We start from the raw sequence: 27048 nt of genomic DNA on the forward strand, positions 1-27048 counted from the left end.
TTTAATGAAACCTTATTAAACAGATAAGGGATTTTCCCAAAGCAAATCTTGAATTACACAGTGTAACTAACTTTTTCCATCTATAAGACTAAAATTAAAAATTGTTTGGTTTTTATTCAGAGAATGTATTAAACTTTTAACTGAATTAATGAGATGAGATGCCCATGAGTAACTCAGAGGCTTGGCACATTTGTCTTGTCATATATTATCAACCTACCATCTGGGAAGTCCGGATGGCTGAGTTGCAAGTCTTTGCAAGTTCGGGCTGGATTGGTTTGAGTACCCATTGGAAACTTCATATGCTCAATATCTTGTTTCAGTGAATTGAGAGAACCAAATATTTCCTCCATTCCATCCCAGTAATCAACAATATTATCTTCTGCATCAGCCTGCATGCTTTCAGTATGCCTTCTTGTTTTTTTGGGTGACAAGATTGGTAAAGGCTGAATGACTTCACCGGGAGGACCCTGCAAAGACGATTGTGCACGTCATTGTTTCATAAAGTAAAATATTATGCAGATATTAATTATTATAGGTTATGTTTTGTGTAAGAAACAATCGTTGGTTTAGTTGTTCCATAGCTACAAGATGATATAGAATGTTTATAAAAATGTTTATATAGGGCAGCGCCTGTGGCTCAAGGAGTAGGGTGCCAGTCCCATATGTCGGAGGTGGCGGGTTCAAACCCAGCCCTGGCCAAAAATCACAAAAAAAAAAAAAATGTTTATATATACATACATATATATAAATTTTATAAGTTATTTTACAAAAAAAGTTGTGGAGATATTGAGGTAGGTATACAAATCAGATGTTGCAAAGATCTGTATAGATATATGTTATGTATGTTATTTTCTCATTTTGTAATTTTTCCTCATTGATATGCCCCATCTCCACACTCAGATTTTAAAGTCTCTGAGTTTTAGAACAGCATTTCAGCAGTTCATTATACTATCTAATGAACTGTCTATTATGCTTGATAATAATTTGTATTATGAAACATTAAACTTTTAAAATATGCACAAATATGCATAACTTGAATCCTTATGAATTAGAAAACTTAAAAGAAATGCAACCAGCCTTGAATTAATAGCGAGCTACACCAATAGTTAATCCACATCATATGGGTTCTCACAAAAATTGATACATGAAAGTCCTAACTCCCAGTACCTCAGTGATCTTATTTAGCAATAGGGTGCCTAAAGATAAAATTAGTTATGATGAGGTCATTAGGGTGGGCCTTAATCCAATATGACTGATAGTCTTAAACAAAGGGGAAGTTTGAACACAGAGACACACACAGAGGGAAGATGATGTGAAGAGACAGTGGGAGATGGCAGCCTTCCACAAGTCAGGTAGAGAGGTGAGGACAACATCCTTTCCCCACAGGCCTCAGAAGCAGACAGCCCTGCTGACACTTTGCTCTAGGACTTCAGCCTACAGAATTGTGAGACAACACTTTCCTTTTGTTTAAGCCACAAGTTCTATTCTCTGCTATTTTGTTACTGTAGCTCTAGCAAATTAATACACATATTGTTGGAAACATTTCAGTTCAAGATAGAAGATTAGACATTTTTCACATGGATTTATATTTTAATTCTACTCCTTAATAACCATGTGAAGCCTGGAAAATGTTAGTACTAATACATGTTAGCTTTTATTATTGCTTTTTTGTTATTACTATTCCATATGCACTAGGAAAAGAAAATGCTGAGCAAGTGAACTTCTGTCTTTATTCCTAGAGTCATGTATAAATATATCCATGTGGCATACCATCATTGGTTTCATTAAATTGTAGCATAAAAAAGCATGCAGTTGTTTTGAAAACTAATAAAAACAAGGTTATTATAACATATAATTAAGGTATCTGTCTACTTACAGAGTGAAATCAATGAAAAGTCTTGACAGGTAGACATGATTCCTTAACTGATACAGTCACCATTTCCTATAAAATCAGCACTTTTAAAAGAAGGTGCTTTTTTTGTCCATGTTATTAATTCGAGAAATCATTGGCATGCTCCAAATGCAAATTATCAGAACATCCTTCTTGTTAACATGCACTTACCGGAGGCCCAGGAGGTCCAGGAAGACCACTGTCACCTTTCTGTCCAGCAGGTCCCTGTTAGAAAGAGAAAAGGAGCAGAAATAAATGGAGAACAGGCAATTAACCAGGATCACTGAGAAATAAAAATGCTGGAGAAAAAAGTACTTACAGAAGAGCCCTTGTTACCCTTTGGGCCTTGAGGACCCTACAAAATGCAAAGGAAAAAGCACAGATAAAAATCTGAAGCATTTGTTTATCTTTGGCATATTTGTAACTTTACTCCACCTTACAAGACTCGGTTGTTTTGTACTTACTGGTAAGCCTGGAGGACCAGGTGGACCTATGGGACCGGCAGGACCTGGAATTCCCTAGAGAGAGAATCATCCAATTTAAATAGCTTCCTCAGAACTCCATTGTCATGATTCTCATAACAGCACACGCTCAAAAATTTAAAGGATTGAAAAATAAAATAACTTATAATTTTTTCACTGTAAATCTAAGAAATAACTTGCAAAAGCATGTGAATTTTTTTCCTATTTTAATGTAATGTCAATACATTTTTTGTTTTAAATATACCCGGGTGTGGGGAGGGTGTGTGTGTGTGTGTGTGTGTGTGTGTGTGTGTGCGCCTGTAAAGTGTCACATGCCTGGCGTCCGAGGCCTCTGAGAAGCTGAGGGAGGTGGATGGCTTGAGCTCAGGAGAACCACACCAGCCTGAGCAAGAGCAACAGGCGCCCCCAGCTGGGCGGTGTGGGTGGAGGGGCGCCCCCAGCTGGGCGGTGTGGGTGGAGGGGCGCCCCCAGCTGGGCAGTGTGGGTGGAGGGGTGCCTGTTATTCCAACTACTCTGGAGGGTGAGGCAATAGGATCTCCGGAACACAAGAGCGGTTGCTGTGAGCTCTGATGACATCATGGCACTCTACCAGGGCGGCAAACAGAGTGAGACTCTGTCTCTAAATAAATAAAGATTTGCATGTAATGAGATTTAATCCAGGCATTTTTCGTTACTACCAAACTATACATTTTTAAGATTTCTAACTTAAATCATATTTTTATTTGTCCTAAGGTTTTAGAAAATAGTACTGACTGAAGGAGAGATACTTTAAATTACTTGTTTGATCGTATTTAAAGGAAAGTGCATGTGAGTGGATTATTCAAAAGGAACAGGAAGAAATTATCCATATTTTCACGTACCCCATCTCCCTTTGCTCCCGGAGAACCTTGAGTTCCAGGGAGTCCTCTGTCGCCCTTCTCCCCTTGTTCTCCTGGAGGACCGATCAGGCCAATTAAACCAGGATGTCCCTTTGGAAGGCAGAGAAAAGAAATTTTATTAATAATTAGGTTACAACCATTATTAAATTCTAGTCATAAAAATTTGGATATTAGATTCCTGAAACACAAAAATAAAAATTAAATATACTCATAAAGCACAGAGAATCACCCTTCCGTGTAGAAGACAAGGGAGAATCTCCCTTCTGTCACCTAACTGGATCATTTACTGCTTTCAGGAAGTGGTGGCTTTATTAAAGGTTGGAAGTATTATGGAATAAATGCTTTCTAAAAATATCATCTTCACTGCACTTAGGAATTCCCTCATTTAAAAGACCAATAATGGACTCAGTGCCTGCGGTTAGGGAACCAGCCATATACTTGAGCTTGCAGGTTCAAATCCAACCAGGGCCTGCTAAACAACAATGACTACAATCAAAACTAGCCGGGCATTGTGGTGGGTGCCTGTAGTCCCAGCTACTTGGGAGGCTGAGGCAAGAAAATCGCTTAAGCCCAAGAGTTTGAGGTTGCTGTGAGCTGTGATGCCACAGCACTCTACCAAGGGCAACAAAGTGAGACTCTGTCTCAAAAAATAAATAAATAAGTAAAATAAAAGACCAGTAATGACTATATATAATATGGGTGAAATAAACAAGCAAAAAACTCCTGATTCTAATTTGCATCTCATTAAATATGAATGATCCATTCTTTAGCAATTCTGTGTGTCTTTTAAATACTTTCAGAGATTTTAAATACAAACAATATTAATGTCATTATTTAAAAGGCTTATTTTTTTCTAACTGGTACAACTCAGTATAAATTCTAGGAGCTCATACTACTTTTTAAAAGATATTTTTAGTTTTATTTTCATGGTTAAAAACATAAAAATGGGTATTTTTGTTATTTCATTTGTTTATTTTCTGAATAGTTATTTTAGTATAACCATACGCTTTCTCCATATGGTTCCTGAAAAGAAACACTGAGAAGGCAGAACACTGAATTCTGGTACATTTTTTACTTTTTGCATATTTTCCCTTCTCTAAATATTTGTGAGATGCCAAGGATGCAAAGCTTTTTCCATGATTAAAATGGCAATGATACCGTTGTAAATTCCCTTTTCAATGGTTTTAGTCGGCGAAGTTAATTGCTTCTACTGTTAGTACAATAAATTTATATACATGCTTTTATTCTTACCTTTTCACCCTTGGAGCCAGGGTCACCTTTAAGACCTGGTAAACCAGGAGGTCCCTAAATAATAATTAGAAAAAAAAAAAGACAAATAAAAATAGCGTAAATAGGAATAAGAGAATCATATTACTAGTCACAGAGCTACTTTGGTTTTGGTAATTTGAAGTTCAAAAATAATGATGAGTGTTAATTTATTTTATAAGAATCTAAATAAATGTAATTAAAATATTACAGTTTAATTTGTAAATGTCATATTAAAGCATAATACTTGTAATTTTGATCAAATAAACTGAAGTTAAAAATAAGACATAATTTACATGGCTTTTTAGTTGAGAGCAAAGTGTACACTTTAAATTACACTTATTTGGAAAGGGATTTTCAAATTATATATCTAACCAATCAAAAATTTCTATGCAAAACAAATGTTAAGTGTTAAAGTATTTCAGTAAATTTTTTTTAAAATTCGATAAACTTTTGACAGTCAATGAATATTTGATAACCACAGAAAAGTTTTTGACGAATGTTTCAACACACTGTTCTGTGTTTATTTCAGTAGAACTATATTTGCAATTCTCAAAATGATTCCCTGATATTTTATAGAATAAGGAGATAATATCTATATATACTGACTTAAAATTGAGTTCTACACTGCTGCTAAGTGATGGTCAATTTTCTGAATTCTGATTTCGATTCTTATTCCTTATTCTCTTATAAATAGATATCTTTTACTATGCTTAGTAGACAGAGAGGTATATACTAAGAATATCTAGTAATCACAGTAACCTCGTGCATTTCTAAGGGACCACACAGTGTACCAAACTGTCTTAACAAATACATCTTCAGTGTTCACAATGATCCTGATGAAGTAGCTATTTGTGTTCTTTTTACTTTCGAGAAACTGGTCATTAAACTTCCTTGTATCAAGACTAGAATTCAAATTTGGTAATCTGGTTCCAAGTCCAAAATTCTTTAGGCAAATTGTATAGGACTATTTTTAAAAGTGATAGCCGTCGGCAAGGAGAAGACGCTAGTAGGTAGGACAAAAGATATTCCAAAAGAGCAATAAAGCAATTTAGCAAACTACCAAAAAAGATATGTCTTTGAGAATGTAGACAGAGTTAGACTCCAAAAGTTTCTAGAGGGAAGGGCTTCTACGTGGAAGACAGGAGACTGAGAGACGGCAACGTTTATGCATGACTTGGCGTTTGGGAAGAAAAAGAAATGTCAAAATTTCTTGAATCTTGAACTGAAAATCCCAGCTTTGAGCCAGAAATGCATTAGCAAATTGGAGCGGAATTTGATTGTCATTATATAACTATTTCGAATCATACGGTATTTGATCATTTTCTTTCTCAATATTTTGCTGCCATCAGAACACTTGAAAATCAAGAACATGAAAGGATCACAGAACCACCCTGGTGATTAGGTTTCTGGGTCGAAGATACTGGAGAACTGGTATAAGTTATTCCCGCTCTTCATTCTCATGGGATTTTAGGAATTGACAAGTGACACTATTCCTTTTATTTGACAAAGAAACAGACAAGCAGAAACTTACTAATTTTGGGAGATCACAAAGCTTGCCAATGGAAGAAACAAAGACTTGACCCCAAGTCTCACGACCTGACCCAATGTTGTTTCCATGAAAAATATTATTTTCTTCTGTCATCACATTACAAAATATACACATCAAAAGGCAAAGGCTTCTTTTTCTTTTTCTGATCAGTTGATTAGAGTTCACTCCAGGCTGCTCAATGGGGTTTTACACAAAAACTTTTCAGTTTTTAAAATTCTTGTTGGGAGAGTTAGCCTTTTCCAAATTGCACTCCTCAGATGGTACTTTTAGCAGTATATTCTAAATTGAATCTCCTATTTAAATGATTTATAAAATTAATAATAAAGAAATGTACTTTTTCATATTACTATGCCACTATTTTAATACATTAGCTTGTTTATAGTCTCAGGTATGACACTTACCCTTCTTTCTTAATTTACATTTGTATGAAAAGTATGGCATGAATTTAGCAACTAACTCTTACTTGTGCCTCGCTATCTAAGAAAATTTTCATGTGGGTGACTTTTGAATAACCTTTTTTTTTGAGACAGAGTCTCACTATGTCGCCCTTGGTAGAATGCTGTGGTGTCACAGCTCACAGCAACCTCAAACTCTTGAGCTTAAGCTTTCTCTTGCTTCAGCCTCCCAAATAGCTAGGACTACAGGCGCCTGCCACAACACCCGGCTATTTTTCTATTGCAGTTGTCATTATTGCTTAGCTGGCCCAGGCTGGGTTCAAATCCACCAGCCTTGGTGTACGTGGCCGGCACAGTAAACCACTGTGCTATGGGCAACGGGCCTGAACAAACTTTTTAATCTACCAATTGGTGTACTCCAACTTTGATGGAAACTAAAAATAAAATTTTTGTTCTGAAGCTACATATTAAAAAATGCAGGCCACAGAAGCAGTCAGAAATATTAACCAATTTGTATGTATGTGACTCGTGAAATTAGGGCCAAGACAATTTAAATAAGTCACTGCTACCAGCAATAGCTAAGGCCCCAAGCAGCAAAGGCAAACTGTTCATATGATTTCTCTGTGAGTCTGAATTATTTTGATCAAACTGAGTCGTCTGGATTATTAATTGTTTTAACTTTTACCAGGCTACATCATGAGTCTCTGCTATTGTATCTTCTACTCGGCTACCGTGAATAATTTTCCCCACCTCTAGAGATATTTTGATTCTTCAGTGTGAAAGAGCACACTATATCCCAGTCCATATTTTTTGTGAATTTAAAGTATTAAGAGCTAGAGATGTGGTTCAAGCAGTGAGAGGTAACTCTGAAACGTAGTGTGGGTTCAGAATAGGAAAGGCCTGGCCTAGAAGCCAGACTCTTATTAGCAATTTAAATGAGCTAAACAAAGGGAGTCTAGGTTTTCTCATCTGCAAAGTGGGGTGCCTGTGGCTCAAGCGGCTAAGGTGCCAGCCACATACACCTGAGCTGGCGGGTTTGAATCCAGCCTGCAACCAAAATAATAGCCAGGCATTGTGGCGGATGCCTGTAGTCCCAGCTACTTGGGAGGTGGAGGCAGGAGAATCGCTTGAGCCCAGGAGTTGAAGGTTGCTGTGAGCTGTAATGCCACAGCACTCTACCCAGGGCGACAGCTTGAGGCTCTGTCTCAAAAAAAAAAAAATAAATAATAATTTCTATCTCCTAGGGCTGCTGTTAGAACAAGCAGATAGGCCCTTTCCTTGTCATAGTTTCTGAAGCCTTCTCCTCTAACTGAAATTCCAAATATCAGGAGAGACTAAGAATAAATAGTGTTATCATAAGTAAGTCTTTGTGTAAAAATTGGGGCCATGATTTGAGGCCGTGATTTGATATATTTCTATTTGTTTTAATTCATGAATGAATTTGAAATTCTCTATGTATTGATGTAAAAGTGGACAACATCCTTACAATATTCTACTCACAACAGACTACAATTATTTTCATGGGACGTATGTGCAGTTTGAAGTGTAGCTATACCTCAGACCAAAAGAAGACTATAAGGAAATTATCAAATTCACTTCCAAATGTACAGTGTCTCCCCTTCTCTGCAGTTTCACTTTCCACAATGTGGACTGTATAAAAAGTGAAACATGCTATAAATGTTAATTATTCTTTAGTTGATTAGTTTTTAATATACTACAGATGAATAGCTACCAACTTTCTCATCCCATTCTAATAGTACAAACTAAAATGGTGAACAAGAAGAACTACCACTAATTCTGATAGTTTATGCTTAGTGAGAAACACTAGGGATTACTGTGTTTTTAATGCACTTTAAATATTTTCTATAAATATTACTTATGAAGGAATTTGAGGTAATGAGTATTAATCCATGTAAGCTAATAATCTGTCGTGAAATTACAAACTCCATCTAAGTCAAAGTCAGCTTTTTATTTTTCACCAACTGGAGATAGTAATTGGTAACATTATGATTTTGCGAGCAGTTATAAATACCCTTTGATCTTGAAGCAGAAAAGAAACTTTGACGCTGCATATAAAAATGTCATCCCAAGTACACATATTTTCTACTTTCTCTCTAGGATATTGTAAATTGAAAACCCCTAGGGAAATACATAATTCATAAGTTATAAGGTGAAAAGGAAAACAGAGACAAGACATTCTTAAATGTTTGGAATACACGGCCAACATTTTCTGGGCTGTATTATTATGCTCTGTGGAATATTTACTTTGATCTATATCTCAAAACTCTAGGGCATTCAACTTTAAAGAAATTGCAGATCTTACACTTTATTTAGAAGATAAAATTGCAAACCGTGTTTAATTAGGGAAAAGGCAAATGCTTTGTTGTTTTAATCATTATAGAATGATACCATCTCAAATCTGTTTACAGATAGCTTAAATGTAGCATTAAAAAAAAATCAAACTGTAACTCAATATCTTAGCCTACCTTTTATTCAGACTTTTATAGTTTGAAAATAATGCTATCAGTTATTTTATTCACCATGTTGTGAAAGAAAGGAACAGATGATAATACTAAAGTAAACTTATCCAGAGATAAACACTAAATAATTTTTCAAGTATATTAGAACAAATAGGATTTTAAAAGAATATGAAGCAAAAAAATAAAAACTTAAAATTAAAATGGATGTTAATTCTCCCTCCAAAAATCAAACAAATATTAGGTTATTAAATTACTAAATCATGTTAATTTTGACTTTGTAGCCAAGGACAGAATTATGCACCATCAGCCTTTAAAAAGCTCAATCTTATTCTCATTTAATGTTTGTTGAACATTCAAAGAAAATGCTCATTAAAATGTTTAAAAAGCTTCAGAAAACTCTAACAACTCTTATAGGGTTTCACTTAAAAAGAACACTAATAGAATTCTTCATACAGGCTCATCATTCTCTGTAGTGGAGCTCAGGGAAAGCTCCTCAATTCCACATGGATATTCTAAGCACACATGCATGAGTGGTGTACGTTGAATTCATACATGTAAATGAAGTTTTATCATGTGAAATATTTAGCGTTTAAAATAAAAAATAAGTACTGTTTCATATCTCAGCTTTAGTAGAGCTAATAATATACAGGAGGCAGATATTCTACAGAAATCATTTTGAGAGTTTTAAAATCTTTGTTTTACTCCAAAGAATTTCTCCTATAGAATTGTTCTACGGTTATCTCTATGTGTAATGGGTGCTCACTCAGACAGAGCTCAATTGTCTAATTAGGTAGCTACCAATCAGGAAAGATGAAAGTAGGTAAGTTGTACTTATTGAATAGCTAAGTAGTATTTAAAAGGTAGGGAAAGGGGGAATGTCTTGGTAGCTTTGACCAGTGGAGCAATACAGTGGGAAGATACAGGCATCTTCTAGAAGGGAAAAGAGAACTCATAGGTACTTGGGGAAGTACAGTGATGAGGACTTGGGCGTGGGCGTGAATATATTTGTAATTATAATGAGTAAAAATACATCATGCTAAATGTGTTTTTCGTACAGCTTTCACATGGATTAATTTTGGAGATTAATGCAAGCCTTTTATGTTTTCCAGTCTCTGTTAGTCTCACCACCCAGATCTTATCCACAATTAACTGTGTCTTTTTCTTCTTTAATAATCTTGTATTTCTCAGCAGGGAATGAGTCTTAAAGAAAGTGGCATTTCAATGGTCCTACTTTAGCATATCCCTAGCATTGACTACATAATTCTATAACAGGACTTACTAGGTTATGTTCTAACTGCTGTGCTAATTGTAATTGCTGATCTCCCCCATTTGATTTAAAAGCCAACAACTTGCAAATGGGTTTGTTGATACAGATGCAGAAATTTGGAGAAATTTCGTCACTTTTCATTAAGAATATCAAATTTACTATTTTCAAAATATTTACCATTATGATATTTATTTAATATTCATTGTATGCTACCAATACCAATCAATGGTTTAAAAAATCAGTAACTTCCCAAAAGTCCTTAAGCAGATAAGTGACAGGACATGTTTTGAAGCTGGGGAGTGTGGCTCTAATCTGTGACCTTCACCAGTAACTGTAATAAGCTATTTTTCCTTCTGATTAAAAATCTACACACCAAAATAAATCTCTCTTACTTGAGTCAAAAAGCTCATTAAGGTGCCAAAAACGGCATTCTAAACATGATTTGTCTGTCCAGCCTCACCTCGTGAAGACTGAGTGGAATATTCACTGAGATTAGATATTGCTGTTAAGACTAACTGAAGCTAAGAGGAAGCTAAAATACATTCACGTTGTAAGTACTTTTCAATAAAACAAGCAGTCACAAAATGGAATGCAGCCAGGCCGCCACTGCTGACGGTCATCACTTCAGTCTGCTAAAAAGGTTTGAGTTCCTCTGCCCTCCTACACCAAAAACTTCTGTTTACTCAAGAGTCAGAAATACAAAATTCTGCAAGCTGGAATCAGCTGCTATGTCTGATGGTTTAATTTTTAATTTTGGCTGAAGGAAACCTTCGGCATGGCGCTTTTGATTTCATCTGCAGAAAGGTCAGGGTAGTTATTGGAAAACCTGAAATAACAAGGAACAACAACAAAAAAAAACCTCTGGAAAGTTTTAGGGTGACATTAAGGCAAAGTAATTTGTCTTCCAGCCTGCGCCTCTGTGCAGTTAGCAGTTTAGCATATCTAAGGAGACTATTTCTAAATTGCTGCACAGATGTGGAGCTGATCCTGCTTCCACCAGAGCCCTGCTCCAGGGCCCGATGAGACGGTGGGCGGGCTGCTGACCTCTAGCTCAATGTCAACCAGCATTTGATAACTGTATCTAGTTACTAAGCAAGTTTTCTTGAACTTATTCAGTGAAAGTTAAAAAAAAAACTCCTTAACACTTTTGAGATATTCAACAGGAAATTGTTATGGCATCTTTAATGGCTGAAATTCTTCCTGAATAATGAAGACTGAATTCAGATTTGATGGTTTCCTGAGTATGCACATTCACACATCTCTGAGATAATCCGTCCATGATGAGAGGAATGTTAACAGAGTTTAAGTTACTCTCTGGAGGGATTGGACCACTTAAACCAGCATGCATTCCACATGCAGTGTGCTAAGTGCCCTGCTAGCTATTTTGATTGATCACTTATAGACATACCTACTTCTGATAAATGAAGGTCAAATTTCTATACCATGAAATAGAATCTGTTTATAAAACAAACAAGTCACCGAGGTGGCAATGATTATAAAGAGCACGTCTTCCGTTCTCACTTTCTGCTCAAATTTTGTAGCAAGGATAGCCTTGGATCCTGTAATAAACCCTACCTATGAATTGTATGCTGGGCCACAAAACGCTGTATTACATTTGCCAAGCATACTGTTTGTACACAGAGTTTATGGCTGCAACCAAGCTTCAGGGTTGTGAATCATCTTTCTTCACAAATGGGGTTTATTGTTTTATATTTCAGCCTGTATGACTCCCAAAAAGAACAATTTATTTGGTTGAGAAATCACTGCATGCATATGCCAGCCTTACTCTTTTAAATGTAGTGCCAGGAAACAAAGTGTAATTGCGCCCATTTGGGGAAACTGTCTATACCAGGAAAAGGACTTGCTGGGTCATTAGCAGCATTTAATTCAGTGTGGAATAATTTTTTTAAACCAAAGCATATAAAAAAGAAAGAACTGATCAAGTAGCATATGTTCCACACATCTATCAGTTAGTAATATTTTTAATCTTTTTAGTCTAAGTAATATATTTTCCTAAAAGCTGTATATTATAAAACAATTTAATAGTTAAGATTTTTAAAATTCTAGCTTATAAACAATTTTCTTTTAGAAATTGTCTCTTTTTAAGTGATGAAAAAGATCCAGCTCACCATAGGACCCGGGGGTCCGTCTTGGCCTGCAGCTCCAGGAAGGCCTTGTTCTCCCTACAGAAAATAGAAATGACGGAGTTTTAAAATGTTAAAAATACAAAAAGGAAGCATGGCCTATGAATTCCACCACATGGAGAATATCTGGGAGTGTTGTAAGCTATTCTGTGTCTTTTTACTGTGGGTATATCTCCGTATGCACACACAGAGGCATATATATACTCGTACGTATATGTAGCTATAGAAACAAAAATCTTTTGTCATTGTGATCTTAGGGTTTAGTTTTCTATTCATCCTTTACAAGTTAGCATCTCACCACGAACTTATTATTAAATAAATGACATACTTAAATATTTTAAGAGCATCTGGTTTCACATATGACATTTACTGAATTCTTAGAAACACCCACACAGCAACTTACAAAATAATGCTGTCATAAACACTTTCATTAATAACTTTCTTAGAAACAATAGCTCTTTTCAAAATAGCATCTTTTTTCACAGATGCTCACCACAGGGCCAGGAATGCCCCGAAGACCTTCTGGACCAGGCTTTCCCGCAGGACCCTGGGGACCGACTGGGCCCGTTTTTCCAGGAGGACCCTCTGCACCTGCTTCTCCCTGTTAGGATGTAAGACATGCGAACTCATTAATAAGGAGAAAATATTGATATTATTTCATTAAGTGTTCTTCAGGTATAAGTATTGTCCAATGTATGCATGAGACTTTGAACTTGATACCTGGTCACATAATGGGTATAAATATATGTACGCATTTTACCTTTGCTCCTTTTTCGCCCTGTCGTCCCTCTGCACCTGCAGCTCCAGGAGGACCCTATAAGCATAAAATCACATTTAAAATACATCACATATAAAAGTGATAAAACTCAGGACTTATTTGAAAATACTCCAATTTAATTAGTAACAAACTAAGAAATTTTTGTTTTCTATCACTATTCCGTTTAAAACCAAGGAGCAAAACCCAAATTTTTGTTATGTATCAACTTCACACACTGAGTAGACTGCAGATAATCCCTTCACATCAATGTAAGGAAATAGTAAAAATAATGTTTCCAAAGAAACTCTGATGGATTAAAAGTCACCCTTTGTGTGTTAAACACGCAGGTATCATTTATTAGTCAGACGAATTGAATTGATCAGGTTTCACTTTCATCCCTATGGGGTTTTAAGAATGGTTTCGTACTTAATCTTAGACCTTCCCTATGTTCATGTATTCTTTGAGCATCATGTGCCAAATAAACATTTTAAATCATGATGATCAACAGATTCAGCATTTTCGTTTACTGGATTTATATAATTCGTATAAATCAGTGGTATTAATATTGCTATCACTTTTTAGAAACTTAGTATTGAAGAAAAATAGAAAAAACATCTTACACTGAAGTTGTCATTCAGAAGCATAAGCACAGAAAGATTAAAAAAAGAAACTTAATTATGTCCAAGAAATTGCTCTTTATATTTTCCTCAGACCCTCTTGTTTTCCATTTATTTACTTCAATTTTCACAGTAAATTGTGCTTGAAACCATTAACTGAGATTGGGGCTGAAGGTTGGCGTTAATTGGTGAGGATAAAGCAAAACAAGAGGATGACTTTCTCTTTCTCAGATGCTATATTAATATTCCAACAGGGAATACATGTCAGCCTTTCTTACGGTCTTTTAAATCCACTTTTAAAGTGAGAATCAAGGACTTCATCAAACTCAAGAGAATTTCATGAACAAATTTCATCTCTTAGAGAGTCGAAGACATCTTTAATAATTTTTTCTGAATATCATCCCTGTAACTTCATCTATTAATAGATATTCAATGTACCTCAACCTAAAGATAAGAAATGCATACGTTTTATATGCAATCCTTTGAGGAGGCAGCAATATGTTGAATACAGAAAACTTCAAAGTAAATCTTTTTAATTTAATTCTATTTATGCAGGAGGAATTCTGTAGTGAATCATAAACTTCAAATTTTTCCCAGTGTTAAGATGTTGAGCCATAAATTATCTTTGTGTAATTTTGAAATAATAACTTATGCGAAGTAGATAAAAAGATCATAATTGCTTTTACTTTGTAAATAGGAATAATTAAATTCAACAAATAATAGCTTTTCCTTATTTGATGAAGGTTTTTTCCTTAATCTAGTGACATAAAGTTATGTAGTCTTAGCCTGAAAGAGGCAATTTATATACATGAATTATATAGTAGAGATTTATCTATATTTAGCTTTAACAAAAGCAAGTCACCAACTGTCTAAAAATTAAAAAAAAAAATCACTTTTATTCCAAAAGAGAAAAGACAATCCAAGTTTGAAGATCTGGTAGTCACTATTGTAACAGATTTTCCTACCCATGAATAATATTCCTCATATAAAATAGCCATATAATCTTTCCACTTCAAGTTTTACAATAATTCTTGATAATTCATTCATTCCCCCACTCAAGTTGCAAACATTTAAATATTACTCATGTTCCAAAAGTGTGCTATGTATGTAGAATACAAATAAAAAAATAAAATTGAACCCCTAAGGAGTTCATGAAATTTAGTTACAAGGACAGATATAAAAATTAACAAATGCAGTTCATTGTAAAACAGAAAGATGTGATACATGTGCAAAACAAATATCATGATCCAGTTCGGGAGTAGGGAAGGTTTTCCTGAAACACTAACCTCTGATCTGAATTTTACAGTATAGGTAGATGAGGGATACGTGTTTGCTTCTAAGATTTTACCTTCTGACCACACATAAGGATTGAAAGTACATAATAATCTTCTTTTTTTTTTTTTTTTTTTTGGTAGAGACAGTCTCACTCTCACCCTTGGTAGAGTGTCGTAGAGTCACAGCTCACAGCATCCTCCAACTCCTAGGCTTAAGTGATTCTCTTGCCTCAGCCTCCCAAGCAGCCGGGACCACAGGCATCCGCCACAACGCCCGGCTATTTTTTTGTTGCAGGTTGGCCAGGGCCAGGTTTGAACCTGCCACCCTCGGTATATGGGGCCAGTGGCCTACCCACTGTGCACCCCAAAATAATATTTAGAGAACTTGTAATAGTTCACTCAGCCAGGAGTCGTCTGTACATTTGTGTTGGTACACTGAGACAGAATTATTAGGGAGCATGATTATGCAGCAGCTTGAGACTTGGGTGGGAAAAAGGAAAATCAGCAACAGACAGGACCATGAGGGAGAACATTAACTAAATATTAGCAAAATAAATTATGTCAAGCTAAATATTGGGTCAATTATTTTCAAATATATTAATGGACAAGTGTTCTCACTTTTCATATCGAAAGAATTAGAACAACTTTTTCCAGACAGTATTAAAACCCACTAACATTTAGAATGTTTCAAAAATAAAGTTAAATAAATCTAATTCAGGATTTTTCAGAACCTTTAGTATCTGCTGAACAATGAATCTCCAAGATTGGTGTATAATTGGCAGTAGTTTTCAACTTAAACGTAGACCCTGTTTTTCATAATGACTTTTCCTAGGTGGCATAGAGTTCTAAAAAACAGAGAGTTTAAGAGATTTTATAATTTTGCTTATTATTACAATGCATGTTCTACCTATACATTTACATAAGAATTTTTCAAGAACCTTTGTGAAAGCAGAGATGGAACTTTTAATTTTAACTAACAGTGTGTATCTCTTTAATATTATATAAATATAAGTGTGTATAGATACATACATATACCCTAGGCATATATAGGATAGATAAATATATGTGTAAACTGTGTGTTATATATGGCATATGTGTGTACATGCATGTTTATGTATAAAGTTAAAGCTTCGTTTGTCTTCATAATCAATTATTAATATCAGTTATTGTTTTAATTTTTCATTGTGAACTTTTCTTTGGCCTATATGAGCCATTAATATATACATTTTCTGAGTTATAATGTTTAAACTATTTTAGTCAACTCTAAACTTTTTGTTTTTAAATAAAAGGGCATGGAACTAGCTAAAATGATAATGCAAGTATTCAAATACCATGGACTATTGATAGAATCTGTGCAAATCTTCTGTGCCTTAAGGAAATATACATTTAATCTCAAGTATTACAAATGCATGAAAGAAAATACATGCACTACAAATGATAACTTAATTCTCCGACTTGTTCAATAACCATTAAAATGCACTTTCTCAGTATCACCGCCACTCACAACATTGTGATCAATATTCTATTAGGATGTTTTATGATCATTCACTTGTAAGATTTCGCTCACAGAAAAAAGTGGTAATCCTTTCAACACATTTCTAGTCATTGCTATTTCTGCTATGAGATGTTATAGCAAAATTGTTACACTTCTGTTGCCTCCACAGGGGGAAAGTAAGGATAAGAGAAATGTAAATTTCTACAAAATATATGCAAATCTAATATGATCACAAGTTCTGGATAGACTAAAGAAAAACAGGTTGCAAAGCAATTCTGTATTCAATCAAATTATTGCCTGTAGATCACATTACTTTGTTGATAGGAATATACTCTTGCTATTTGCCCCAAAGTAATAGTAAATTGACTACTACATCAGGCACTGCAGTCTGCTGACCAAACCCAAAGATTTGTAGAGACAGAATTCTCAATATTGTTTCAGAACACAGAATTCACTCTGCACTTACCTCTACAGATAGATGCTGTTATAACTAGTGTGTGTAAACAAAGTGACCTCACATATGTATAAACAGACTGATCTCACTATGTCAGTACTTTTAAGTTATCAAATTCTAAATTAACTCTCAGTTTCATCACATTATTATTTCTCACACTGGTCCTAAACATCTCTTGTTTGGCAAATCCATTTTATTAAAAAATATATGCAGTTATCATGAATTTAAACACCTCCCTTTTTGGCAATAGTTCTCAAAGGAGATTCCTTTACTATACAGGATGTCCATAAAGTTTGTGTGCAATTTAAAATCGTTTAATATATAAAAGAGCGTAATATTACATATGTAACATACGTATGTTACATGAATTTGCACGGAGAAATAAATAAGTACAGATTTTAATAGTATAACATACTGTTATTTGAAAAAATAGTTAATATTTTATTGATTTAACAATAGCATGTATTTTGCTTAACAATATTATCCAGTGTTTGAGCTCCTGATAAATTAATGTTTTAAATAGACATTTGATTAACTTATATTATTCCTCATTTCAGCATTGAAAATTAGTTATTATACAAAGTGTGTTATTATGCAACAAAATTTTATGTGGAGGTGGCCAACACATACAGAATATTTTGTAAACATTTTGTAAAATTTGGAATAAATATTTTGTAAGTAAATGTGCATTTAGCTACAATATCTCATTTTCCCAATGTATGGCAACTTTAGAGGTGACTTTGGAGACACCTTGAAGTTTGGTTGGCTACATATGAGAGTACAAGAATTAATTGTTAGTGCTGAACCAGAAAAAAAAAAAATCACAGTTTTAGTAATAAAATTATTGACATTAATTTTTCACAATGCTAAAATATGTTTTACTTTAATGAAGAAAATAGATTCTTGTGTAAAACAGATGAACTCCATTAAGAATGCCAGGTTATCCAAAACTAGTATAGGTAACAATTTAACACATTGTGTCAAATATTATAGCTTTCGGATTCAATTTAATGATGCCACATTTAAAAGAGAAAAACCTGCATGTTATTTCCCAGTCAGGCTGACCTAAGGTTGATTTTTTTTTTTTTTTGCTATATCACAATGGATCTGAACAGCTTTGTAAGCAATGCCGAGTCATCACAGTTCTCAAGTCATTAATAATTCATGGATACAGAGGCTTCTAATTTTGTTTACAAAGTGACTAGAATAGATAGATTAAAAATAGCTCATCATATCTCTAAAAACTGCTATTTAAAAAGAGAAGATAGAACATTGCTAACATTTTTATGAGGTTATTTTAAAATGATTCTGCAAAAATCAAAGAGTGATCTACACTAAAGTACTTCTTAATAATGCTAAAGAAAAACATTATACAAGAATGACTCAGTTAAGTATTTCATTATTTTAGGCTCTCAATATAACAATGTATTACATAATATAGTGCAATATCTGTGATAATTTCTCAATCCTAGAATCGGGTAGTAGTCTTTCTAGAAGTCTGAGTCATCCATTTAAAATTATAAATGTTGATAATTACCCATTCCAAGGTAGTAAACACAAATATTCAAAAATGTGTTATGACAAAGATAAAGTTTGTTACATTATACTAGCAATATTTAAAATTTAATAAGTATTAATGGAAATATTTTAACATTTACAATAGCACCAATAGTGTCAACATTAACTATACTGCCAAAATACTAGCTTAATGTTTTTAAATAATTTAAAATATACTATTTTTGTATCAGTTTTCAATAATAATTCATATTAGTAATCCACAAAGGACATGTGATACTGGTTCACACCTATGTATCTCCTCTTTTTATTATTTCTATTCATACTTTATAATAAATTATTTTTATTCATTTACTTTCTAAAAATTTTCAGAAGTGCAATATTCAATTGTTTTCAAAATGAGTAATTCACATGACTCCCTGCTGAATAACTAAAGAAATGAATTCATTCCAAAACTCTGTCACCATGTGGAGGACTCATGCCAGAAATCAAAGGGTAATTAACTAAATTTAAGAAAAATTATAAATGAGTAATTTGTTTGACATATTTTAAAATGAAACTAAACTGGATAGCACTTGCTGAGAGTTTTTTTGATTAATAGAATGAGCTGAAAAGTTGCCAATATACAAAATAAAATATTTAAAATCAATTTTGAGGCTCAGCACCTATAGAACAGTGATTATGGCTGGCGGGTTCGAACTCAGCCCAAGCCAACTAAACAACAATGACAACTGCAAGAAAAAATAGCCGGGTGTTGTGACGGGCGTCTGTAGTCCTGGCTACCTGGGAGCCTGAGGCAAGAGAATCGCTTAAGCCCAAGAGTTTGAGGTTGCTGTGAGCTGTGACACTACGGCCCTTTACCAAGGGTGACATAGCGAGACTCTGTCTCAAAAAAAAAAAAAAATCGATTTTGATTTAGTCATTTCTTTTCTAGTGGCTACCACACTTTGAAGTAAGGTTTAATGACCTTGATATCAAAACATGATACGATATACTTACATGATGATCATCCTTATCGTCATAACTATTTTATAATGAAGAGCTAATACACTAATAGTTTTCATAAGAATATTTATTATTTTTGTATTCTATGAGTTGTGTTATATTCAGCCCAACCCTAGCTGTTAGAAACTCCAAGAAACACAGGATTACTAACTTGCCCAATACAACACAGACAGTAAGTCGTGAAGGTGAGTTAAAACCCGGCTGGTGTAACCACATCATCCTGTAACCACTGTATGACATGGTATCCTGCCATTTGATTCTAAAAAAATAATGTTTTCTCAAAAGGATTTCAACTCATTCTCAAAGTCTCTTTCTATCAGTATTCTTTCAGAAGGCCTGGCATTGGAACAGATACTTCTGCTGCTAGACACTATTAGGGGCTGTCAGACTGCAAGCAGAAAGAGGCAGCAGATCTCAAAAATCACATTACTCTTTGTAATTACCTTGTAAGAAACACAGCCCAATGGTTGCTTTCTACTTATTTATTTCTACTAAGGCCATGCTTTGGGGTTTTAGACAAAAATAATAGGTCAGGTAGAAAGGTAGTCAAAGACAAGCAAATTGCATTAACGGACAATATTTATTACATAACATTTATTTCTGCCATTGAGGGATGTTTATATGTAAATGATGATCCAAATTTGTATTGCTGAGAGACGAAAGGAAAACCCGTTCACACTCTATGCTCAATATGAGGATAATCAGTGTGAAAAATTCCCTTAAATTCCTTCCATGAGAAAACAGAAGTGACTCTAATTGTTGTTCTGGGACTTTGGATGATTGAAGAGTGAGTACGCCAAAGACATAGGTCTTGATGTTTGGCACATATTTGGCAAATATTTTCTTCAAGGATAAGTTTGGAATAACCAAGGAGGTACAGGAAGACACTGGAAAACAATAGAGCTGCAAGAGGCAGGTCCACAGAGACTGTTTTCTTAGGAAAATAGTACAACGGTGAGGGAAGGGCAGTAAAGTAAATCTCTTTGGGTTTCCTGCAGATGATATTTTGAAAGTAACTACTTATTTATGTTTTGCAATCGCCCTTTATTAAAAAGTCATTTCCAAATCAGAGAAGTCTAATAAATGCAAAGCAAACTGACATTATTTACTGATTCTCCAGCTCACTCTCCTGGTGCTGCACTCAGACTTTTGCAGTGTTTTAGATTAATGTGAACTATTGACATCTCATACCCAAGTAGCACATCAGGTGTCAATATTCTGGCACCCACTGTGGTCTTTTTCAATGGTCTGTTACATTCACACAGAGAGATCTAAGCATAGAGAAGTAGAAAACCCCATACGTGTTTATTTTTTTTCTTAATTTTTATTGTGACAGTGAAATGGTTAAAATTTGTTCTATTTTAGTATTTCGTAATTACTTTGTACATTTAAGAAATTATTCTCTATTACTTAAGATATTTTCAGCTTCTTGTAACAGGTTGCCTACCCCTTATATAAATTTATACACAGCAGGAATGATAAGTGGATGTTTCAAATAAAGAATTAAAGAAACTTACTCTTTTTCCAGGAGGACCTGGTGGGCCAGCCTCACCAGATGGACCAGGAGGACCCTATAAAATGGGAAAAACATCTTTGAAGGAACCGGATATTATTTCATAGCCCCCATAATTATCAAGATCTAGACGGAAACCAACTTTCTTCATTTTCACACATCTGTCTTTCCTAGAAAATCTCAGTCCTTGATGGATCTCTAAACTTCCTCTAGATATCTATAATTAGAAATGATAAATTTATATGGTAAAATTCTTTATAACTGGGAGGAAGTCAATCAAATGCCCTCTATGAAAAACTGTGCCCTTTTAAAAAGTGCTAATTTGTATCTTGTAAGCATCCAACAGGCATGCTAATTAATACAATCATATGGTTAATAATTTTACTCACTGCGCATACATTTTTGAAAACATTATATTACCTTTAAATTTCTTCTCATTCAATACTAGTGTTTTTATGCCTAGGTGTTCACAACTTGCTGGGATATAAACCAAAATCTTATCTACAAGGAACAAGCTTATATCTCGAACAGCAGGAAGCCCTTGGGAATGGCCCCAGAGGCATAATTATGTTGGGAGCTGGGTGTCTTTGGCTCTGTCTTACTGGCCTTCCTTACTTCTTCCCTAAATATAACCACATGTGGCCAAAACACACTCCTGGTCATTTCCAAATGTTAACCAAGTAAGCCTATACTATGCTGGGTTCATTAAGTTTGAAAGTGAGTAATTCATGCTAATGATAGGCCAATAACTTGGCTATAATCCTTGTGGGATTTTTTGATTTTAAAGCAATTTTTGTTATCTAATACAAATGGACAGATAACTAAATTTGATACAGTATGACAAATCATTAGTGTGATAGGACTACATTTTTTATCATGATGACTTTCCTTATACCTTAATTTATATCATGCAAACAAACTCTGGAGGTAACATACACTTTTAACTGGAATTCAAATATTTTTAATAGGTTTTTCAGAAAAAGGTATACACACCCTAGGACCTTAGAAGGGCTGGAAATTTCTAATTACTTCTCTAAAATGCTTTAAAAGTGTGAAGGTTTGAAAAATAGGTTTACTTACTGGTTGACCAGGGTCTCCGTCTTCACCCTTGTCACCACCAACACCATCTTGACCCTATTACAGGTAACAGAAAATGAAACCAGCTATATCTCATGGTGAATTTATTTGGATCAGGGAAGAAAGGTATGTGGACTATTTTTTTGAGTAAATCAATATAAGATGGAAAAACGGACACATTTAAATTTTTTTTTTGTTTTTAAGATTTTGGTACTTCTTAATCTATCCATAAACAACATTTATGAAATTGCTACCAGGTCAAGTTAGCAGAAAAGTGTCTGAGGGCAATGCATCCTTGACCACGTACGAATTTGGTACAGTTGGAAATAGCAGTTGCACTATAGAAAAGACTGAAATAACTATGAATAATAATAATGCTGCTATTCAGATAATCTGTTTGTGGGACCCAACAGAGTCTAGAAAGCTACTCCTGATGAAGAACATCATCTGGCAATGTGGGCCTACTGGTCTCCATCTGTACCAATTTTCTTGTCCTTGTGATTACTGTAGCTGTGATTACTGTACTTTTTTTTTTTTTTCCTTTCTGGTTTCGGGAGTCCATTTATGTACTTAAGAATTTTCTCTATTAACAATAGAGACATTGGGAATATTCATAACAAAATCATTTGTTTAGTTTTCCATGGTACTTACTGAAGGGCCAGGTTCCCCAGGAGGGCCGGGATCTCCAGGAAAACCAACAGGACCCTAGAATGATGTTTTCAAAGAAAAAGAAATAAATGAGGAATGAATTTTTATAAAGTTATGATATTCTGAAGTTTAAGAGGTGAAAATCATTGGCAAAACCTGGTGAGAGTATTTCTTTTCTCCCGCCAGAAAATTTATAAAAAGGAGTATCAACGGAGAATGCTTCTGAATGTATAAAGGGATAAAAAGGTCAGCTCTTTAGCAACAATGGACCAAAATCCTGCGATTTCTAATCTTTCTAAAGAAAACCTCTAAGGTGAATTTAGCATTATAAAGAAGTAGCATTTCACTTTATTTTATTTTATTTATTATTATTATTATTTGCGACACAGTCTCACTATGTTGCCCTCTGTAGAGGATTGTGAAGTCACAGCTCACAGCAACCTCCAACTCTTGGGCTTATGTGATTCTCTTGCCTCAGCCTCCCAAGTAGCTGGGACTACAGACACCCACCACAATGCCCAACTATTTTTTGCTACAGTTGTCATTTTTACTTAGCTGTCCTGGGCTGGTATCAAACCTGCCAAGTTCGGTGTACGTGGCTGGCGCCATATCCACTGTGCTACAGGTGTCGAGCCATATTTTTTTCATGTATAAACATGTTTATTGCAGCATTGCTACTAATAATGATAAATTGAAAATAGTTCAAATATTAGTCATTATGGAATTGATAAAGAAATTGAGGAATATTTTTATAATGAAAAATAATAAAGCAGTAAAATAAATGCCTATATCTGTATCTAGCAGAATGAATAAACCTCACAAAGGTAAAGGGTCATTAAAACGTGCAAAAGACTTGAAGATAGGAAAACTAATACTTGTATCATTTATGGATATGTACATATAAAGAAATGAAACAAATATTAGTGGAATAGGAAACATCATGTTCAGGTGAAAAATACTTTTGGTGAAGAAAGTAGGAAAATGAGATCAGGAAAACATTTACTCCCGGACCTCAAATATTTTGTTGTTGTTTTTACCACTTTAAAGCAAATGGGAGTCATCATTTATAATGACATTTTCAACACAACCATAATACTATTATCAAATCTAACAAAATTATCAATAATTTTTGATAACACCTAAAATATGCAGTTTATATTAAAATTTCCACAATTGTCTCAAAAAATATCTTTTTGCATTAGGCTTCTACAAATCAGGATCCAAATAAGCACCACATACTATGCTTCATTTTAATTCTCTTAAATTTATTCAAATAGAAAGCAGGGACACTTGCCCCTGGCCCCCACCTCTGACCCTTCGCACACATCTTTTTATATTTTCCTTCAAAGAGAAACTGAATCAGTTGTCCTTTAGACTGTCTCTGGATTTATCCATTTGCTTTTCCCTAGTATCATTTAACTTTTGTCTTTCCCTTCTATGTTCCCCACAAAAGGAATATATGTGAGATTTGGTTAAATCCAGATTTAATTTTTTTACAAAGAAAACTTCCTAGAGTGTGATGAATACTTCCATCGCATCAGGCACACTAGGTTCTAGTGATGCCAAAATTGATATAAACAGATAAAGATGGGGCAGCCCATCTTATCCTTAATCCTTCCCCTGCAAAGGTCCCCACCAACCTCCAGTTCATTCACTGATGATGATCGTTGCCTGCAATGTTGATTTCATTAGAGTTATAAAGAGGTACTTTTCTAGTTCTACTTTCTTAGACTGAATTCCTTTGTAATAATAATAATAATATTAAATAGCCCTTGTACATGAAGGAAAATAATAATAAAATCATATTAATAATTTTAATAATAATTAAATTATATAATAAAAATATAATAATTATTATTATTATTTTCCTTCATGTACAAGGGCTATTTAGTCATCCTGACATGTAGTCAGGCATGGAAGCACTCCCAACTACTTTCTTTTATCTATCCATTTTCAGAATTAGTAATTTGTGCCCTAATGCTCTCTTTCTTTAACAAAAATGGAAAGAGAAAAGGCTACATTTGAAAATTTTGTTAAGATGGGTGGTAAATATTTAGCTGCTTTTACTATTACCTACACCTTTATAAAATTTAAATCATTTTAATCTGAAATGTTTGAACAGAAAACTATTTTGTAAAGGGTCATATACTGAAAATATCCACATGATATTAAAAAAGATGCTTGACCTAAACTTTGGGGGTAGAAGTTATATAAAAGTTTCAGAAGGGCTACTGAAATTTGTTTAAAAGACAGAGAGAAAAGAAGAAAGAAGGAAGCTGAAAAGAGGAGAACGAAGAGGCATGAGGCAAATGTAGCCACCAGCACAGTGGGGGCAGCGGGAGAACGGGGACCCCTACCAGCCTGGGGGAGTCTCTCTGTGGTCCGCATGCCTTTTTCAGACCAGAAGAGAAAAGAGCAATCAGACAGTGAAGCAAACAGCAACCAAGGTACTAAATGTATCTAGAAAGGCAGACTTGGGAGCAAAGCAGACACACAGTTGGCTGTGCTCATTTGAGGCATGAGTGTTAGGTAACTGCCCCCTTTGCAAAACTTACCTCATCTCCTTGTCCCAATTACCCGCTGAAAATTTCAAATGTATGGCCTGACCCTAACAGCTCCTCCGGCCAGAGCAGTTAACTCGTTATTGGCTATTCTACCATCCCATCACCATTCTAAGACTTCCCCCAACTGAACTTATATAAAGGTGCGCCCTCTCTCTCCCCACCCCCCTCGGTCTCTCCTCTCTCTCTTCCCCTTTCACTCCCCCTCCCTCTTTTTTCTCCTCTCACTCTCTCTCTCTCTTCTTTTCTCGCCTCCTTGGTGCTGCTCTGCAGCATCCCTCCCTCACCAATAAAAACCTTTCCTACAAGCCTTAGTGGTCTGTGAGATCTCTGCTGCCCTTCCAATGAGTCTTCAGTGAGCTGGGATAGCCACGGAGCTGGCCAAGCACTCAGGGGAAGGTTGAAGCGAATCCTGGCATGCACGTGCAGGGACTGTTGCAGAAAACGTAAGGCCCGAAGAATGCATTCAAGGGGTATCTCTTTAGGGATCTGGCTACCCAACTGGCAAGAGCTAAATTCAGATCCAACTTCCGGTTTTCCTGACCCCCAGTTTTAGCTTTTCGACCCTATTCCAATCTCATTGCCCGTCCTCGAGTTTCATCTGAATGCAGTTCTGTTTATATCTCCTTTTCGTAAATGTCACTTTCAAGGAAACCAAACCAACTTACCGGGTTACCCTTAGGGCCATCGTCACCTGGGGGTCCCTTAGCACCAGGAGGCCCAGCAGCTCCAGGTGGGCCAGCTTCACCTTTTTCTCCTCTTTCTCCTTTGGGACCCTACACAACATCAGAAAAACAGCAGTTATTCTCCAAGTTTTGAATCGGAGTGTCGTAAGCTTGGCACATTGGGCCAGGAAATTCTTTGCTGTGGGAGGCAGCCCTGTACCTGGCAGGATCCCTAACAGTATCTACTTCTGGCCTTTCCTAACTACATACCAGCAGCTACCGTCCCTCCAAGTTTCACAGACAGAAACGTTCCCAGACACTGGCAAATGTTTCCTGGGGTCGAATTCACTCCCAGCTTAAACTAAGCTATGCTAGAATCATAGAGTCCTAATACAATTTGTACGTGTTTACTTAGGGCACGGTGTTTGTTTGTTTCTTGTTGTTTTTCCTTTTATGGACACCACCAAAGGAAATGTATGCAAAAAACTGCTGAGAGATTTAATGTTCTCGTTTATACAAATACCATCTTTATCCAACTTGTATATGTGTCTAAACGTGCAGAGAATATATGAAGGTATTAAATAAGAAGGCTATGCACTCAGGATTATTTGCTCTAGGTTGGAAAGGAAGAGCAAAAACCTGAATCACAGGAAGGAGTTAAGTTACATGTTTAAAAATGTTCTAAAATAAATCCCTAAACCCGTAACACCACATACTGACAGTAACACAGCACTTACTCCTGGGCCGGCTTCCCCAGGAGGCCCTGGGTTCCCTGCCTCGCCAGGTTCACCCTGTAAAGAAAAAATCAAATGAGCGCGAGGTGGTGTCTTACATTCACAAAACTGCTTTCAGTATGCCATTTTAGATTAGCCCTTCAATTGTTTATAAAGCATGGAAAACTTTAATAAAAGGAAGGCATTTTTTATATTCCTGACTTCAGCATTTTTCTTTCTCAGATGAGGAGACAGAACTGAATGGGCCCAATGCTACAATTCCTAATAGTCAGTTAATGGCCAGCGTATAACCCAGGTTATCACCAAACTAGCATAACAGACTGCTGAATTTTTCTGTACAAATTATGAATTTGTATCATATTAATATTCATATTATAG

General features: G+C 35.2%; 1 protein-coding gene across 3 annotated transcripts in view; it reads right to left on the reverse strand.

The window, feature by feature from the left end:
- The window catches only part of COL11A1 (collagen type XI alpha 1 chain), a 209532-nt gene that overhangs the window by 11734 nt on the left and 170750 nt on the right, over nt 1–27048 (reverse strand). For all 3 annotated transcript variants that reach the window (XM_053591954.1, XM_053591955.1, XM_053591953.1), the window contains 14 exons: nt 26674–26727; nt 25940–26047; nt 22714–22767; nt 22066–22119; nt 20990–21043; nt 13116–13169; nt 12849–12956; nt 12341–12394; nt 4503–4556; nt 3234–3341; nt 2356–2409; nt 2211–2246; nt 2063–2116; nt 218–467 (listed from right to left, as the gene is read on the reverse strand). In XM_053591954.1, the coding sequence (XP_053447929.1) occupies nt 218–467; nt 2063–2116; nt 2211–2246; nt 2356–2409; nt 3234–3341; nt 4503–4556; nt 12341–12394; nt 12849–12956; nt 13116–13169; nt 20990–21043; nt 22066–22119; nt 22714–22767; nt 25940–26047; nt 26674–26727 (1096 nt within the window). The remainder of the gene's footprint in view (nt 1–217; nt 468–2062; nt 2117–2210; nt 2247–2355; nt 2410–3233; nt 3342–4502; nt 4557–12340; nt 12395–12848; nt 12957–13115; nt 13170–20989; nt 21044–22065; nt 22120–22713; nt 22768–25939; nt 26048–26673; nt 26728–27048) is intronic.

The sequence above is a fragment of the Nycticebus coucang genome, chromosome 5 (genome assembly GCF_027406575.1).
Source record: "Nycticebus coucang isolate mNycCou1 chromosome 5, mNycCou1.pri, whole genome shotgun sequence".
NCBI classification, from domain to species: Eukaryota; Metazoa; Chordata; class Mammalia; order Primates; family Lorisidae; genus Nycticebus; species Nycticebus coucang.